Source organism: Carcharhinus amblyrhynchos, chromosome 12 (genome assembly GCF_965287045.1).
Source record: "Carcharhinus amblyrhynchos chromosome 12, sCarAmb.v2.hapA, whole genome shotgun sequence".
Classification (NCBI taxonomy): domain Eukaryota; kingdom Metazoa; phylum Chordata; class Chondrichthyes; order Carcharhiniformes; family Carcharhinidae; genus Carcharhinus; species Carcharhinus amblyrhynchos.
The window spans coordinates 4,160,515-4,176,814 of NC_137335.1; the positions used below are offsets into that span (position 1 = coordinate 4,160,515).

At 40.3% G+C, this 16,300-nt stretch overlaps 1 protein-coding gene across 2 annotated transcripts in view; it reads left to right on the top strand.

The window, feature by feature from the left end:
• Nucleotides 1–12,104, top strand: part of aplf (aprataxin and PNKP like factor) — a 43,250-nt gene extending 31,146 nt beyond the window's left edge. For both annotated transcript variants that reach the window (XM_080199999.1, XM_080200000.1), the window contains 2 exons: nucleotides 3,469–3,510; nucleotides 10,238–12,104. In XM_080199999.1, coding sequence (XP_080056125.1) covers nucleotides 3,469–3,510; nucleotides 10,238–10,437 — 242 coding nt within the window. In that variant the 3' untranslated portion in view covers nucleotides 10,438–12,104. The remainder of the gene's footprint in view (nucleotides 1–3,468; nucleotides 3,511–10,237) is intronic.
• The last annotated feature ends 4,196 nt before the right edge of the window (nucleotides 12,105–16,300 follow it).

The following is a 16,300-nucleotide window of genomic DNA, read 5'->3' on the forward strand; positions in this document are numbered from 1 at the left end:
CACCCGTGATGGCAAACAGAGCTTTGGTTTAACATCTCACCTACAGTACCTATAGTAGTGCAGCACTGCCCCACCACTGCATGGGAGTGTCAGCCTTGACTTTTGTGCTAAAGGCCCGGAATGGGACTCGAACCTCGAACCTTCTGTCTCAAAGGCAAAAGTGCTACTAAGTTAGACTCTGCAGAAAGTGACCAATCCATTGTTGAATCAATAAACTTTATCAGTACTGTACAAATACCCTGACACTGATTTTGCTGGGACTGAATTATCACATGTGTTTACAAGCCCCTTCCATCTGCTGGTTCCACTCCAGGTAGCTAATTATAGGATTGCATTCAAAACTCACTTGCTTTCAGCTTCCAATCAACCGATGAATTTCCAGCATTTTTTCTTTTTTATTCTGACAGTTCATACTGTCAGGAAGAGGAGGTTGATCCTTTCTCTGAGAACTCACACCTAACCACTCAGAGGAGTGCCTCGTTTCATAATCTGTTAAAAGTGTGAAGAACTAGTACAATCTGCTCTTCAGCAAACTTTTGTGGTTAAATCAAAATAACCACTTGAGACTCTCTGTAAAATCAACAAACACTATTTATCTAACTAACAGTGAACAAGTTAACTAAACTATTAACAAACCGAATAAACCACAATTTTAATGGAATCCTGTTTAGAAAAATACAATTCCCACTAATTAACAAAAAAAAACTCAAATTTAGTCATTCTGTAAGCAAGAGCACCCAGAGAAAACCCAACACAGATGGGGAGAACATTCAGAGTCCACACAGACAGTGACCCAAGCCAGGAATTGAACTCAGTTCCTTGGCGCTGCGAGGCAGCAATGCTAACCCACTGTGCCACCACTCCTCAGTCAGTACGTTTATTGTCAACTGGACTCCACTTTTATCTGTTACCCCTCACGTGCATTTTCTTTGGACCCTTTTGTATCTCAAAGTGTTGAGCTGCACCTCAGACAAAAGTGTACTAGAAATATTAGATTGTTAACAGCGAGTTATACAATTGTAATATTTTAAAGTTTCCTATTTCAAGGATTAGCGTGTTTTTTGTTTAATTCTTTCATGGGATTTGGGTGTTAGCGGCAAGGCCATTGGATGCCTTGATTGAATAACTTACTCGGGCCATTGCAGAGGAATTAAGTGTCAGCCACATTGCTGTGGCTCTGGAGTCACATGTAGGCCACACCATGTGAGGAGGGCAGATTTCCTTCCCTAAAGGACATGAGTGAACCAGTTGTTTTTTTTCCCACAACATTCAATAATATTCAACATTCAATTCCAGATTTTTTTATTAATTTATTTAAATTTCACCAGCTTCTGTGATGGGATTTGAATTTGTCCCCTCAGAACATTGACCTTGGCATCTGAACTATTATTTCAGTGACACTACTAGGATGCCACCATCTCTCCCTAATTATCGACACACTGTCTTGATTTTAGGATGAGTTATTCCATGAAGAGTTCAGTGTTAGGACCATATAACATGTAAGTTCGAGTAATTTGGCAGCACATTCAGAAATTATTTTAGGACTTATTGCTTTAAAAAGGAACTCACTTTTAAGCATAAACGACAGATCGAAGTTGCACAGAATCTTAATTAGGCCTCATTTGGAACATAGTGTACAATTCTGGTCACCACACTACAAGGATGTGGATGCTTTGGAGAGGGTACACAAGAGGTTTATTGGGATGTTGTCTGGAGGGTATTAACTATATGGAGAGGTTGGAGAAACTCGGTTTGTTCTCACTGGAACGACGGAGGTTGAGACGCAACCTTATAGAGATTTACAAGATTGAGGGGCATGAACAGAGTGAATAGTCAGATGCTTTGTCCTAGATTAGAAAAGTCAAGTACGAGGGGACATAGTTTTAAGGTGTGTGGGGAAAAGTTTAGAGGCAAGTTGTTGTTTTTTTTTTTACACAGAGGGTGGTGAATGTCTGGAACGTACTGCCCGGGGAGGTGGTGGGAGTGTATGGATAGCGGCATTTAGACAAATACATGAGTAGGATGGGAATGGAAGGATACAGACTCGTATGTGAATATGGTTTTAGTTTAGGCAGACACCATGGTCAGCATAGGCTTGGAGGGCTTGTTCCCGTGCTGTACGGTTCTTTGTTTTGTTGTTGAAGTGGACTGATCAGAGTAGGAAAATGTGAATTAATGTATTAATAACAGAAGTTTGCAGTTACATTTCTATATCAGCTGTTACAAATTTGTGGATGTCTTTGTGGGCACAGTGTGGTAACTTCAGCTCATTAGTTTCTGGTTTCATGCGTATATTTTAAAAATAGGAATTCAATTTTTCATTTAATAAATTATGTAATTTGATACATTTTGTTTACTATTAATATATAATGTATTATACAATGAATATTTAATTAATATATTTTAAGGGGATGGCACGGCACTTAATTTCATAGTCCATAAACGTTTTCATTTCTAACACTTGAAAATTACTAGAACGTGGACCATATTGCAAGACACACCATTAAATATTTGTGTATAGATTATTATAAAGTCTTTAAAAGATGCTAAAACAGTAAAATGAAATAGTGGAATCCTTTTTCATTAAAGCTTTCAAACTCAAAATTAGGTGCTCTCAGGCCTAGTTTATTACAGCCAGATGTAAAATAATTCTCCAACGAGATAAATTTAACCTTGTGTAAAGATCAGCAGTCTGTACTGCATCAATCATAATGTTTTTCCATTTTTTCATGCTCTCCACCTTTATGGTTTCTCTGAGGGACCGTGAAGTTACTTAGGGGCCAATTTTATGCTTTGTACCCGTGGCCAATATAAACTGACTCCAGACTGTCTTAAGTTAATTTCATTTGGAGGTTAGTGGAAAATTCAAACCCAGGCTATAAAGATAAGTAACAATTGGCTTTGTGGTGCAGAGTGCTGTAAGTGATAAAATGGTACATTATAGTCAGCCATAAAAGGAAATGATTATCCTATCAATTGGTGATATGACCTCATCCATAAAATTCTTATCGATAGAATCATAGAATCCTTACAGTGCAGAAGGAGATCATTCAGCCCATTGAGTTAGTACTGACTGTCCAATAGAGCATTTTATCAGTGCTACTCTCTCCCCATAACCCCATTTATTTACCCTCCTAATTCCCTTAACCTACATATCTTGGGACAACAAGGGACAATTTTAGCATGACCAATCCACCTAACCTGCATATTGTGGACTGTGGGAGGAAACCAGATCACCAGGAGGAAACCCATGCAGACATAAGGCAAACATACAAACTCCAGACACACACACCCATTGTTGGAATCGAATCCATGTCCCTGGCGCTGTGAGGCAGCAGTGCTAGTCATAATCACTGTACACTAGTCATGGTCCACTTTGTAGTCATTGAGTTTATGTTGACATTCAGATTACTGTAATTTCTGTTCATATTACACAGGTTGTCTTATGTGGTAACATTTTAATTTTAGAAAGTGAATTAAGAAGACCAAAAAGAAAAGTTGCTCAAAAAGGTAAGGTGTTATTTTGATTTATTATCACTGATCAGGTTAATTGTTTCTCGACTAATGGCATCGAAAGAGATTATCTGCTTGTTTACCTCACTTACCATTTGTGTGCGCCCTCAGTGTGTGGAAATAAGCTGCTACGCTTGGCTACACATTAACAGTGATGACACTTCAGAAGTAACTAATTGGCTAGGAAATACTTGGGGGCATCCTCAGGCTGTGAAATGTATATAAATGCACCTTCTTGATATTCTGCCTCTTTTACATCGTATTAGAACCAGTATTTGTATTTCTTTAGACTTCCCCCTCATGCTGATATAAAAAGAATCATCTAATTAAAGTTTACAAAGAGCTAGTCATGTCTGAGGGAAATTAAATATGAGTGTAACTTACACAATCTTTGCTTTTTTAAAAAAAAACTTTCTACTAAGTATAAACAGTGGAGACAACATCATTTTCTTTGATTTTATTTTAGCAAATTGTACACATTTATGTTCTTGGTCAAGACATGGCAAATATTTTAGTTCATATTGTTACAAGTCAGGTTGGATGCTATGAAGCCCACCTGACCTGTAATGTTTTACATTGAATTTGGCTAGAATGAGCACGAGAGGGTTCACTTGGTTGTGAGTCAACTGACCCACAAGGCGCTTTTATCAAAAACAAAGTTAAATTGAGAATATTGTTGACACATAGTAAAACAATGAGCAAGAGCTTTTAACAATTATAGAGAAGAAACACAATTTCTTAAGGAAATATGTAATGTATTCCAACCAAAGCCAACTTCCAATACGCAAAATCCTCCAAATAAGTACAATACAGCATAGTTAATGCCAACTTGTTACAGGAATCCAGCCTCCTGGATTGAATGCTGAAAATCCCTTGCGAAGAATCTAAGAGTGTAGTCAAATCTGTTTCCCAAAACATAGTTTCTTAAAAGAGAAGAACAGGGAGGGAGAGACTGCTGCTAAATCTCTTCAAACACACATCCCAAAATGAAACTGAAAGCCCTGTCACCTTTCACAGCTTAGCTCTGCCCTCCAATGACATCGCTGAAACTGTAAGCTGCATGATTTAAAAAAAAAACAACTTTTTTTAAAGATACACTCACATGACAATATGAAGCCCTGCCGGGACAGATAGTAAAATACTGAGTCAATATAAATTACTTACAATTGTATGTGCTTCCACGAGGAATGATTATTTTAAGGGTTATGTTAAGTGAAGATTAGAAATAGGAAGCAAAGTATTCATGAGAGCTACATACCTTGGAAAAATTGTTGGCTTCTTAACCCTTATTCTTTCTGATCTGTGCAAGTGACCTGGATACAAAATGCAACTGTAGGATGGTCCAATCTGCTGGAGACATTGAAAGGATTTTCCAAATTAATTGTACAATTGGACCAATACCATGGGAATGAAGAAAACATTTGCAACTGGTTGGGAGGTCTGAGTGGAAAGTAGACACTGATTGGTGGTGTGACAAATGGTGTTACCCTGGTGTAATGACTTCAATCAGCCCATTGAGGCTGGCCTATTGGAGTATGAACTCTGATTAAGGATCCCGCTGGGCACCGCAGGGTGTATTATTGACCCCTTATTATTGACAGGAGGATCTAGATAGGCTGGGCGAATGGGCCAGGAAATGGCAAATGGAATTTAATGTTGGCAAGCGCAAGGTGGTCCACTTTGGTAGGAATAATGGTAGGAAGGAATATTACTTACGTGGCAAAAAACTGCAGCAGGCAACAGTGCAGAGGGACCTTGGGGTCCTTGTGCATGAGTCGCAAAAACCCAGCTTGCAGGTGCAGCAGGTGGTCAGGAAGGCGAATGGGATGCTGGCCTTCATAGCGAGGGGGATTGAATATAAAAGTAGGGAGGTCTTGCTGCGGATGTATAGGGCATTGGTGAGGCCACAGCTGGAGTACTGTGTGCAGTTTTGGTCGCCGTACTTACGCAAGGATATTTTGGCCTTGGAGTGCAGAGCAGGTTTACTAGGCTGATGCCAGAGTTGAGGGGGTTGAACTATGAGGAGAGGCTGAATAAACTAGGCTTGTACTCGTTAGAGTTTAGAAGAATGAGGGGAGATCTCATTGAGACGTATAAGATGATGAATGGGATGGATAGGATAGGATAGAGGTGGAGAGACTCTTCCAGCTCAGAAAGGATAGTAGGACTAGGGGGCACAGCCTCAAGATAAGGGGGGGGCGGTTTAGAATGGAGTTGAGGAGGAACTTCTTCACTCAAAGGGTGGTGAATCTCTGGAATTCTCTGCCCGTTGAAGTGGTGGAGGCTGCCTCGCTAAATATTTTTAAGACGCGGGTTGATGGGTTTTTGATAAGAGAGGGGATTAAGGGTTATGGGGAGAGGGCAGGAATGTGGAACAGAGCCACGACAGATCAGCCATGATCTTATCGAATGGTGGGGCAGGCTCGAAGGGCTAGATGGCCTACTCCTGCTCCTATTTCTTATGTTCTTATGTTTAATCACATTTTAATTTTGATGTTAAGTTTTTTTTCTGCTTTGTCTTTCATTTTGGGCGGTTCCCGCCCTTTTAAGGAGCTGCCCCTTTTGAATTGTCCCTGAGTTAATTTGGTTTTGTTTATTTGGTTGGGGGAAAAAAAGACTTTGCTAGTTAAGGATCCAGTTGATGGGCCAATCAGCAAGTCTTTGCCTTGTACTTAGCTGGAAGTGTCAGTTCCTTTGACACCACCCCCCACCCCCCCTGCCCCCAGCACTCTGTGTATTGCTGTTAGAGTTTGTAAATAAAGGGATTTTGGTGAAGGGACTTTTGCCTCCAAAGACTTACTACACCTGGCGTTGTAATGGTGTCTCATTTACTGTAAATATCAGTGACTGAAATGAAGGAATTGAGAGTTGCAAACTGAAATTTATACAAGACACTAAGTTAGATGGCAAGTTGTGAAAATTGGATGAAGATTAATTGACTGAGCAAAATATTGTTGAATTGATACGGGAAAGTGTGGGGTCATTCGTTCTGAATCCAAGAATTTTTTTTTCCATGGTGATTGGCTAGAGATTGGAGGAGTAAAGGGATTTGGGTGTCCAGTTTTCAACCACTAAAAGCTAATGCATAGGTGCAGAGGGAAAATGGCATCCATCTGCTTCAGGTGATGATGGACTGCGTCCAGGGTATGTGTCACTTTTGAATTGAACATTTTTTGTTTGTGTTGTAGAGGCTGGCTTAAGAGTAGCAATGTATTTCGCAGTTACAGAAAGTAATGGCAAAGCCTAACAGAATGCTGCCCGCTATCTTTACTGGTTTGCAGTACAAAAGGAGAAGAAGAGACACCTTAGTTGTATAGATTCATGATCAGACTCAATTTGGAAGCACTGTTCAGTTTCAGGCACTACACCAGGATTATGGCATTGCTTGCACAGTTATGGGGGACAGGTTGCATAAAAAAGGTTGTACTTATACGCATCTTTAGTTGAGGGATGATGTTGTTGAGGTTATTGAGAAGGGAAGCTTTTTCCTCCAGTGGGGGTGGAATCCAGAAGGGGCAGAATCTTAAAATCATAATCATGCTTACCAGGAAATACTTTCACATCCAGTTTAGAATCCCTACAGTGCAGAAATACGCCATTCGACCCATCGACTCTGCACTGACCATAATCCCACCCAGCCCCTATCTAGGGTAAAAATGTATTTACCCCAGCTAGTCACCCTAACACTAAGTGATAATTTAGCATGGCCAATCAACCTAACCCACCCAGAGGAAACCCACACACACATGGGGAAGAACGTACAAACTCTGCACAGACACTGACTGGAGCCAGGAATCAAACATGGGGCCCTGGCGCTGTGAGGTAAGAGTGCTAACCACTGTGCCACCGTGCAGCTCAACGTGGAATATTTTTCATCCTGAAAGGCTATGGATGATCCATAAATTTAAATTTTCAGGACAAGCAAATTGAGAGTTGGGCACATTGATGCAAAGTAATTAAAAACTAATAACTAAAGTGTTATTCAACCAGCACTAACACATCTACAAAATTTATTTGATTTGTTTTTTTTTATTGTCACATGTATAAGGATACAGTGAAAAGTATTGTCTGTGCACTATACAGATAAAGCATACCGTCCATAGAGAAGGATAGGAGAGAGTGCAGAATGTAGTGTTAGTTATAGCTAGGGTGCAGAGAAAGATCAACTTAATGCAAAGTAGGTCCAGTCAAAAGTCTGATGGCAGCAGGAAAGAAGCTGTTCTTGAGTCAATTGGTACGTGACCTCAGACTTTTGGATCTTTTTCCCGATGGAAGAAGGCGAAAGAGAGAATGTCCAGGATATGTGCGGTCCTTAATTTTGCTGGCTGCTTTGCCAAGGTGGCAGGAATTGTAGACAGTAGATGAGAGGCTGGTTTGAATGATGGACTGGCTTTCGTTCATGACCCTTTGTAGTTTCTTGCGGTCTTGGGCAGAGCAGGAGCCATACTGAGCTCTGATACAACCAGAAAGAATGCTTTCTATGGTGCATCTGTAAAAGTTTACAATGTTCTGGTCAGGTCATACTTGGAATACCATGTTCAGTTTCTGTTGAAAGGAGTAGATGTTCTTGGATTAGAAAGCTTATAGAGCAGAACAGTATGTTTGATTCTTTGGGGCAACCGTACCGATATTAAATAGCTCAGTGAAAGTCAACCCAGATCCTTAGCTTGAGATTTAATATGTGAGTTGGACCCAGAAACAAACCAAAGCGACTAAACTTGAAGGATATCAGATTTAATAAACTTCTTTGAACGTTGAGAAGGAAATCGACCAAACAGGGCAAAAATATTGGGGTTGCTTCATATACAATTCGATGGTATGACAGGAGAATTGTTTGAAGGAAAAGATTCAATGGGGAAAATGTACTTTTCATGTTCTGTTCTTAAATTTATACATAATCTGCTTCAGTTTTTAGTCCTCGTCTCAGACATGCTGTGTGTTGATAAATATATCTTTTAATAAGGTATTTTGCTGTTTTTTGATTTCATTCCCTTGTTTTTGGCAGCTATTGGTAATGATTTTTCCACTTAATTTTCAATCTTGTTTATACATCTTTCATTTATCCTGTTATTATTTCCTTTGGTCTTGCAGCATCATCCCTTTTGTCCTTTAATCTCTCTTGCCATACGCTCTATCAGTACCTTTTGCCCCTTTCCTGGCTCTGAATTTGTTTGCCACCTGTTGTATCTCTAACTTGTTCCATTTCTGATAAAAGACCGCAGACCTGAAACTTAATTGTAATCATCAGACCTGCTATTTCCATCAGTGTTTATTTTAGATTTCTAGCACCTGCAGTACTTTGCTTTTGTGTTAACATATCTGCCAATTTTCAAGACCAAAGTTAATTGATTATTTGTTGATACCCTTGTACCAAGAGGTACAGATCAAATGTGGGTAAATGAAGTTGAGATACAGATCAGTCATGACCGAGTGAATGATGGAATAAGCTTGAATAGCTGAATTTTGATTTAATTTTATTATTTCACGTTTTGGAATGCAATGGAAGTATTGTTTCTTGTGCTACACAGACAAAATATACCGTACATTGAAGAGAAGGAAAGGAGAGAGTGCAGAATGTAGTGTTATAGTCATAGTTAGGGTGTAGAGAAAGATTAACTAATATAAAGGTAGTCCATTCAAAAGTCTGATGGCAACAGGAAAGAAGCTGTTCTTGGAGGTTGGTATGACTGCAGACTTTTGTAACCTTTTCCTGATGGGAGAAGGTGAGAGAGAATGTCTGAGGTTCATGGGGTCCTTGATTTTGCTGGCTGCTTTTCCCAAAGCAGTGGAAAGTGTAGACAGAGTTAATGGATGGGAGGCTGGTTTGTATGATGGACTGGACTGCATTCACAACCTTGTAGTCTTGGGCAGAGCAGGAGCCTTACCAAGCTACGAGACATCCGGAAAAGGATGCTTTCTGTGGTGCATCTGTTAAAGTTGCTGAGAGTTGTAGCGAACATGACAAATTTCCTTAGCCTCATTTCATTTCTCAGTAGATATGCACCATTGCCCACTACGTAGGTATGCAAGTACATTCATACAACTCAATTTGAAATCAGTTGCCAAGCAGCATTTATCTACAGCCTAAATTAATATCTCATTGTACTGCTCTGTACTGCTCTGTAATCATAATGGGGGGCTTAAAATAGACACACCTGAATCCAATAAATAAGATTTGAAGCAACAAGTTGAATTGTCCAAAAAGAATTGCAGCTCTACGCTAGAAACTGGAGTAAGATGCATTAAAAAATTGCTAAATCCATTTATGGGACATGGGCATCGCTGGCTGGCTAGCATTTATTGTCCATCCCTTGTTGCCCTTGGAGGGCAGTTGAGAGTCAACCACATTGCTGTGGCTCTGGAGTCACATGTAGACCAGACTGGGTAAGGACGGCAGATTTCCCTCCCTAAAAAGGACATTAGTGAACCAGATGGGTTTTTCCAGCAATCAACAATGGTTTCATGGTCATCAGTAGATTCTTAATTAGATATTTTTAAATTGAATTCCAATGCCACCATCTACCATCCTGAGAACATTAGCTGAGTTTCTGGATTAATGGTCCAGTGATAATACCATAGGCCATCGCCTCTCTTTAAATATTTTCAGTTACTGGGACCTCATCATTCCTGCATCAGTAGCTACATTTGAGATATGAAGACTGTCCTGTAAAATTGAATGGCTTTGCCAATAATTGCTGGTTTGTAAATGTCTGTCTTTCCCCAGGTAAAAGTGGTCTAGATGGAGAGAGTGACACCGATGGCGAACCCAACCAGTATGACCTGAATGACAGTTTTATTGATGATGAAGAGGATGAACTGGAGCCAACTGACGAAGATTCTGATTGGGAGCCAAGCTCAGAGAGTGATGAAGATATTGAGACACTTGCAAAAGAAGCCAATAGATTTGTAAAGAATAAAAAGTGAGACTAGTCCTTGCATCGTTTTAAACGTGACCATTTAATTCCACTTTTCTTCTGGTTGCGCTGTAAAGGACACTTGTTGGCATGAGTTTCTTTTATAATTGAGTATCACACTATGTCTTCTTAATTCAGTCTTAGGTATACTGACACATAACCTTTCAATTTGAAATGAATGTTAGTTCACTGAGTGAGGCCTGGAAATGTATTTCAAACATGTTTCATGTCATCTGAAGACTTCTGTGGACAGTTACAGTTAGGAGAAGAGCTTAGAGTTTTCAGAACTTGCTTGTTGCTGGATAAACATTTCAGCGTTTTGTTACTTTGCCCTTGTGCTGGAGAAAGCAAAGGGTTTATTTCTGATTCAGCATCCTTGCCACTTTCTCCTCAGTAGCAGACTGGGTGTTTTAGCACAAGAGTCCTCACTTTTTGGAAACTCATTAGTGCAAAGTTGAATTTTTAAAACTGAAAAGGACCCTGATAGCAGATTTGAGAGAGAATAGTATTGAAGTTTGGCTGTGCAGTTAATGACCACACCCCTGTTGACTGATTCTGGGCATGTCCACTACAATTGAATTAAATTGCTTGTGTGCAGTCATTCTATTTTGGAATGGCAAGTAGGGGAGCTCCACAGCACTTTGTGCTTTTGAATGCCAGATGCCTACTACTGTTCTGATAGCAGTTGTTTCCTCCTTCCAGATGCCTTGTTTCAAGATTCCAGACATAAAAGTAATCAGAAAATAGTCTCACATGATAAAATGTCTGTGATCGACACAGCTGATCCAAAACACCAGAATCCTGACTCGATTGCTCAAAGAAATTGACTGCAAGTTATGAATGGATGAGTTAGGAATGGGGATAGGCTACTTGGTCCCTCGTGTCTGATGTGGTAGTGTGGGAATCCTGGGAATTTGAAAGAATTTGCACTTAAACAAAAGGCCCTTGGCATCCAACCACAGAATTCATTTCTGCTGGTGACAGATCTTATCCACAAAAACAGTATTGTTACTTAAGTCCATCCAGGCTGTCATTGGTACTGTAGATTAGTAGGGCCAGAAAACAGATTGAAAAGGTAAATAAAACTTTTTGTCAATTGGAATTGGCTGCCAGATGATTGCAATTAATGCTGAATTTCACATGGCAGTGGGTGTATGAATATTGTAAAATGTTCTTGAATTAAATTTCATCTCCATGGGTGGTGAATATCCTAGTAAAATATGTTCCTTGCATAGCCCTTTACTGTCCTTCCTCAATAAACGTGCCCCTTCCTGTCAGCTGGTGAAACCATCCAGGTTTTGTCCATGGTAATGACAACAGTGGTAATGAGGGGACAAAATGGAAACTTGCCCTGGTGGAATTCACTCATGTCCCACCACTTAATGGCACTCCATTATTCAGATATCTGGTGCAATATGCAGTCCCAAAAATGCCAGTTTTAAGTGGGATCCTCTGTACTATGCACTGCTTGTAGAGATACCAAAAATGGGTTAAAATCAAAACATTTTTACCTTGTACATTGAATGTATATGTGAAATAATTCTTAGTTTTATAATGCAGAAGTTTGTTTATATGAAATAGGCTTGGAACATGATTGATGTACAGATCTGACAATGCAGATTGTCTTGCTGGTTACAGTTTTTGTATTGGTTTACTTTATTAAATTTGGTATGTGGGGACTTTGTGTTTCATTGGAAACTAATTCTTCAGTACCTGTTATGCAGAAAAGAGATGCTGTCAAAGCTATTTTTCCTCAGCTCATTAGGATATTGTCTATAGTAAGTCCACTTTCATTGTTCAGTATTCACATTGGGATTCCTACAGTTCCATGTGCTATAAGATTGATCTTATTGACTACCTTGTAAATAGGGTCTGAGCCATTTGTGCATTATACAAGTTTGATGCATATCCTGCAGACTACCCTGATCAGATAATTATTCATTATACATTTTGCAAATTCAGAAGTGTCCAGTCTCCCTCAAATTACCCTGGAAGCTGTTTCAGAAATTTCAGCAACAAGTGAAACTAGCTATTTCATGCTACTTCAAATAGCAGCAACACGTGTGGCCAACATGTACTGCTGTCAAACCACAGAAACACTCTGCCAAATGAGTGATGTGGTGCTTGAATTTCAGTATTGGTGTGATACCAGGTATTTAGGCCGTACGTCGCAGCAACTGGTAGATCATATCAAACAGAACTTCCCTTCCATTCACAACAGGTAAAGTACTGACCAGCCCATGGTTGGAAAAACTTGAAGCAGACACCGGAATTTTACCGGCATGCCCACTCCAGAATTGAGGCGGGCGAGGCTCGCAGAACAAAGTTCTCTGTTGCCACGGGTATGATTTTACAAAGTTCACCCGAGCGAGGTCATAAAATCCTGGCTATAGTGTCCAACATTAGATGTGATTCTAAAATTGGTCAACACTTGCTAATCAATCCTGATTGCACTGAGAATTACACTGGCAACCAATTACAGTTGGTCAGGTTTGCAATGTGCCTTATGGTGCTGGAAACCATATATATTCACACATAACGCCCTGTCTTTTTGCAAGCAACAAGAGCATTGCACCTTTTTTCAAACTTAAAAAAAAACTTGCACAGCCATTTCCTGGTTCATTTCCCTTGACTGTGCAGAGTTGACCTGGCTGGTTAAATTTAAACAAAATCTTGGCCATTAACTGTTCACTCTGGCATTGACTCTACCAATTCAAGTCCACTTGCTAACCAATCAGCACCTTCTCATGCAATATAAATTATTGTTCTCTTTGAGATTTGGAATTCTTGCAAATCGCTCCTGATGAGTACAAAGTGAAAAGCTTCTCCAGCATGTCTTTTTGTTTTAAATTCTGTCCTAGCAAATGACTATATTTATTAAGCCTAGAGTTGATCTTCGTTTTAATACTAAAGGTTGCTGTCCTGTGTGACACTATAGCCACTGGATCCATCCAAATCCTACAAATTATTCAAAGTGTGTTCTAAATTTATATCACTTTTCCTATTCACTATTTTTCTTAACTGAAATAAGTCCAAAATGAGGGTGAAAGTGTCTTGTTAAAACTGCATACTTTGTAACAACATGATCACATTTATCAATTGTTGTGTTTTTTAATGCCTCCATTAAAGATTATCAGTATTGACAATTGACAAAGATTGACAATTTCAGTAATTGCTGAAATTTAACACCTTCCCCCCACCGCCCCACCCCTCCCTCAACCCACCCACCAATGCCAAGGATTGAATATAAAATCCCTGCGTTTCGGTCAAAGCTACAAGTTCAGAGCTGCTCTGGAATGATGTGACTGCAAATTGTTTTAAAATTAATTAATTCATGGACTGTGGGTGTCACTAGCTAGGCCAGCATTCATTGCCCATCCCTAATTGCCCCTGAGAAGGTGGGTTCCGGGTTTCTGCTAACCCACAAAGTGTCATGAAGAGGCAGGGCTAGTTCCTCAGGCTGAACGAGTATTAGAGAATAAGGGCTCTCACGCTGACTATACTTCTTGAACCGCTGCAGTCCTGTGTGGTGTAGGTACACCCACAGTGCTGTTAGGGAGGGAGCCGCAGGATTTTGAAACAGCGACAGTGAAGGAATGGCCAACATATTTCCAAATCAGGATAGTGAGCGGCTTGGAGGGGAACTTGCAGGTGGTAGCATTCCCAGGTGTCTGTTGTTCTTGTCCTTCTAATGAGTTTATATTCTTTAACTCAGATAGATAGGCTTTTGATCAATAAGGAGAATCGAGGGTTATAGGGAGAAGGCAGGAGCATGGGGATGAGAATCATGTCAGCCATGACTGAATGGCAGAACAGACTCAATGGGCCGAATGGCCCAATTCTGCTCCTATATCTTATGGTTTATAAGAGGCATCCAGACCCTCCAACATTTGTTTCAAAATCTACAATGGTCGATAATGGTTCTGTTCCACTGTGTAATTTGTGAAGGATGTTTTATGCTCGCCAGAGTAAATCTCAATTTTTTTTTCCCCTCAAGAGATTTGGCGCATCATCATTCAGAATGACTGCAGATGTGAAGTTTCTTTCTGCCTGCTGCGTATTAACGTGCGAGAGAGAAATGAGAATTAGTAAGTGGGAAAGCAAGCCAGTGGGGTGTTGTTGTGGAAGGCAGAATTCTGAGGAATGGTGAAGAGGCAGGGCATTGTCTGGGCTAATCCCTGTCTGGCTGAGTTTGCGAGTGCAAAACTCCATCCATTTATCACATGAAAGGAAAAAATAAGTCAGACAAAATATTTGGAGACGTATGTCATCGGGAAATGTTTGTGTGTCAAAAGTACAAATCTGTAGAAAAACTTCATACAAAATTGATCAGTCTATTTGTGTAAGACTGGCCCCTTGCAAAATTATCCTAATGTCAAGCTGGAAAATTCTTACATCCAAGTTTATTGCAGACTGCGGAATTTCTTAACGTTACAGCAGCTGTGGCAACGCAAATCAAAACCCAGTGTAGATTTTAAATGACTCACTGACAGGAGTAATGGGACTGGAACACGCACTAATAATCCCATTTTTAGCTCATAAATTTACTTTTTCTATTTATATTCTTAATCCCTATGTTCCCACTTGACATTGCTGCTTGATGTGTATGATTTGGAGATGTGTGTGAACACATGGGTGTGCATGTCACTGCACCCTCTGTAGGTTGCATGGTTAACACTTCAGTATCACCGTGCGTCATCAAGGCAATTTGAAACTCACTATTTTTTTGCCTGCTTGGGAAATGCTGCGAATTGGGATTACCAGGCCGTCTACTCAATCTTGTAACTTCTGCTCTCTTCCAATAAGTCTCTGCAATGCCAATTAAAGCATCACCTAGAAATGTAACTGCAGCAAATTCATCGACTTCAGGAAGTGTAATGGAGGACACGCCCCTCTCTACTTCAGTAAGAAGTCTCAACACCAGGTTAAAGTCCAACCAATTTATTTGATAGTAAACCCACAAGCTTTCGGGATTTGCCCCTTTGTCAGGTGAGTGGAGTTCTATATTCTTTAACTCAGAGATAGGTAGGGATAGGTGGAGTTCTTCACACACCTGAAAGGAGCAAACCCCAAAACCTTGTGGGTTTACTATCAAATAAATTGGTTGGACTTTAAGTAGTCTCACAACACCAAGTTACTGTGTTTACTCCAGTCCAACGCCAGTATCTCCACATCCTGTCTAATTCAACAGTAATGAAGTGGAAATGGTCAAGAGCTTCAAGTTTCTAGATGTCCAGATCATCAACAACCAGTCCTGGCCCCTCCACACTAAACACTATAGTTAAGAAGCCCACCTACTTTCTCAGGAGACTAAGGAAATTTGGTCGCTGGAATTCTATCGCCCCGTCCACCGTGGAATCGGAAATGGAAGTGTCCGTTGACCTCCATGGGAATTTCTGGTCTCCCCTGAGCAAGGCTGTGAAATCCTGGCCGGAATGTCCACTACAACTCTCGCCAACTGTTACAGGTGCACCATAGAAAACATCCTTTCTGGTTGTATCACAGCTTGATATGGCTCCTGCTCTGGCCAAGACCGCAAGGATGACTATTATATCGTACCCTGGATCAGATACACCCCCTTCCCTCCCCCCATACTCCCACTGAGTAACAGCGCCTTCCTTATTTGGTCCTGGAGGTTTTGACCTCATCCAGTGCATCCTTCAGTTTACAGAAAGCTAAAAGGGATGTGAATGTAGCTCAGTTCATCACGCAAACCAGCCTTCCATCCATTGACACTATCTACACTTCCTGCTGCCTTGGAAAAGCAGCCAGCATAATCAAGGACCCTATGCACTCCAGACATTCTCTCTTCCACCTTCTTCTGTCAGGAAAAAGATACAAAAGACTGAGGTCACGTACCAAGCAACTTAAGA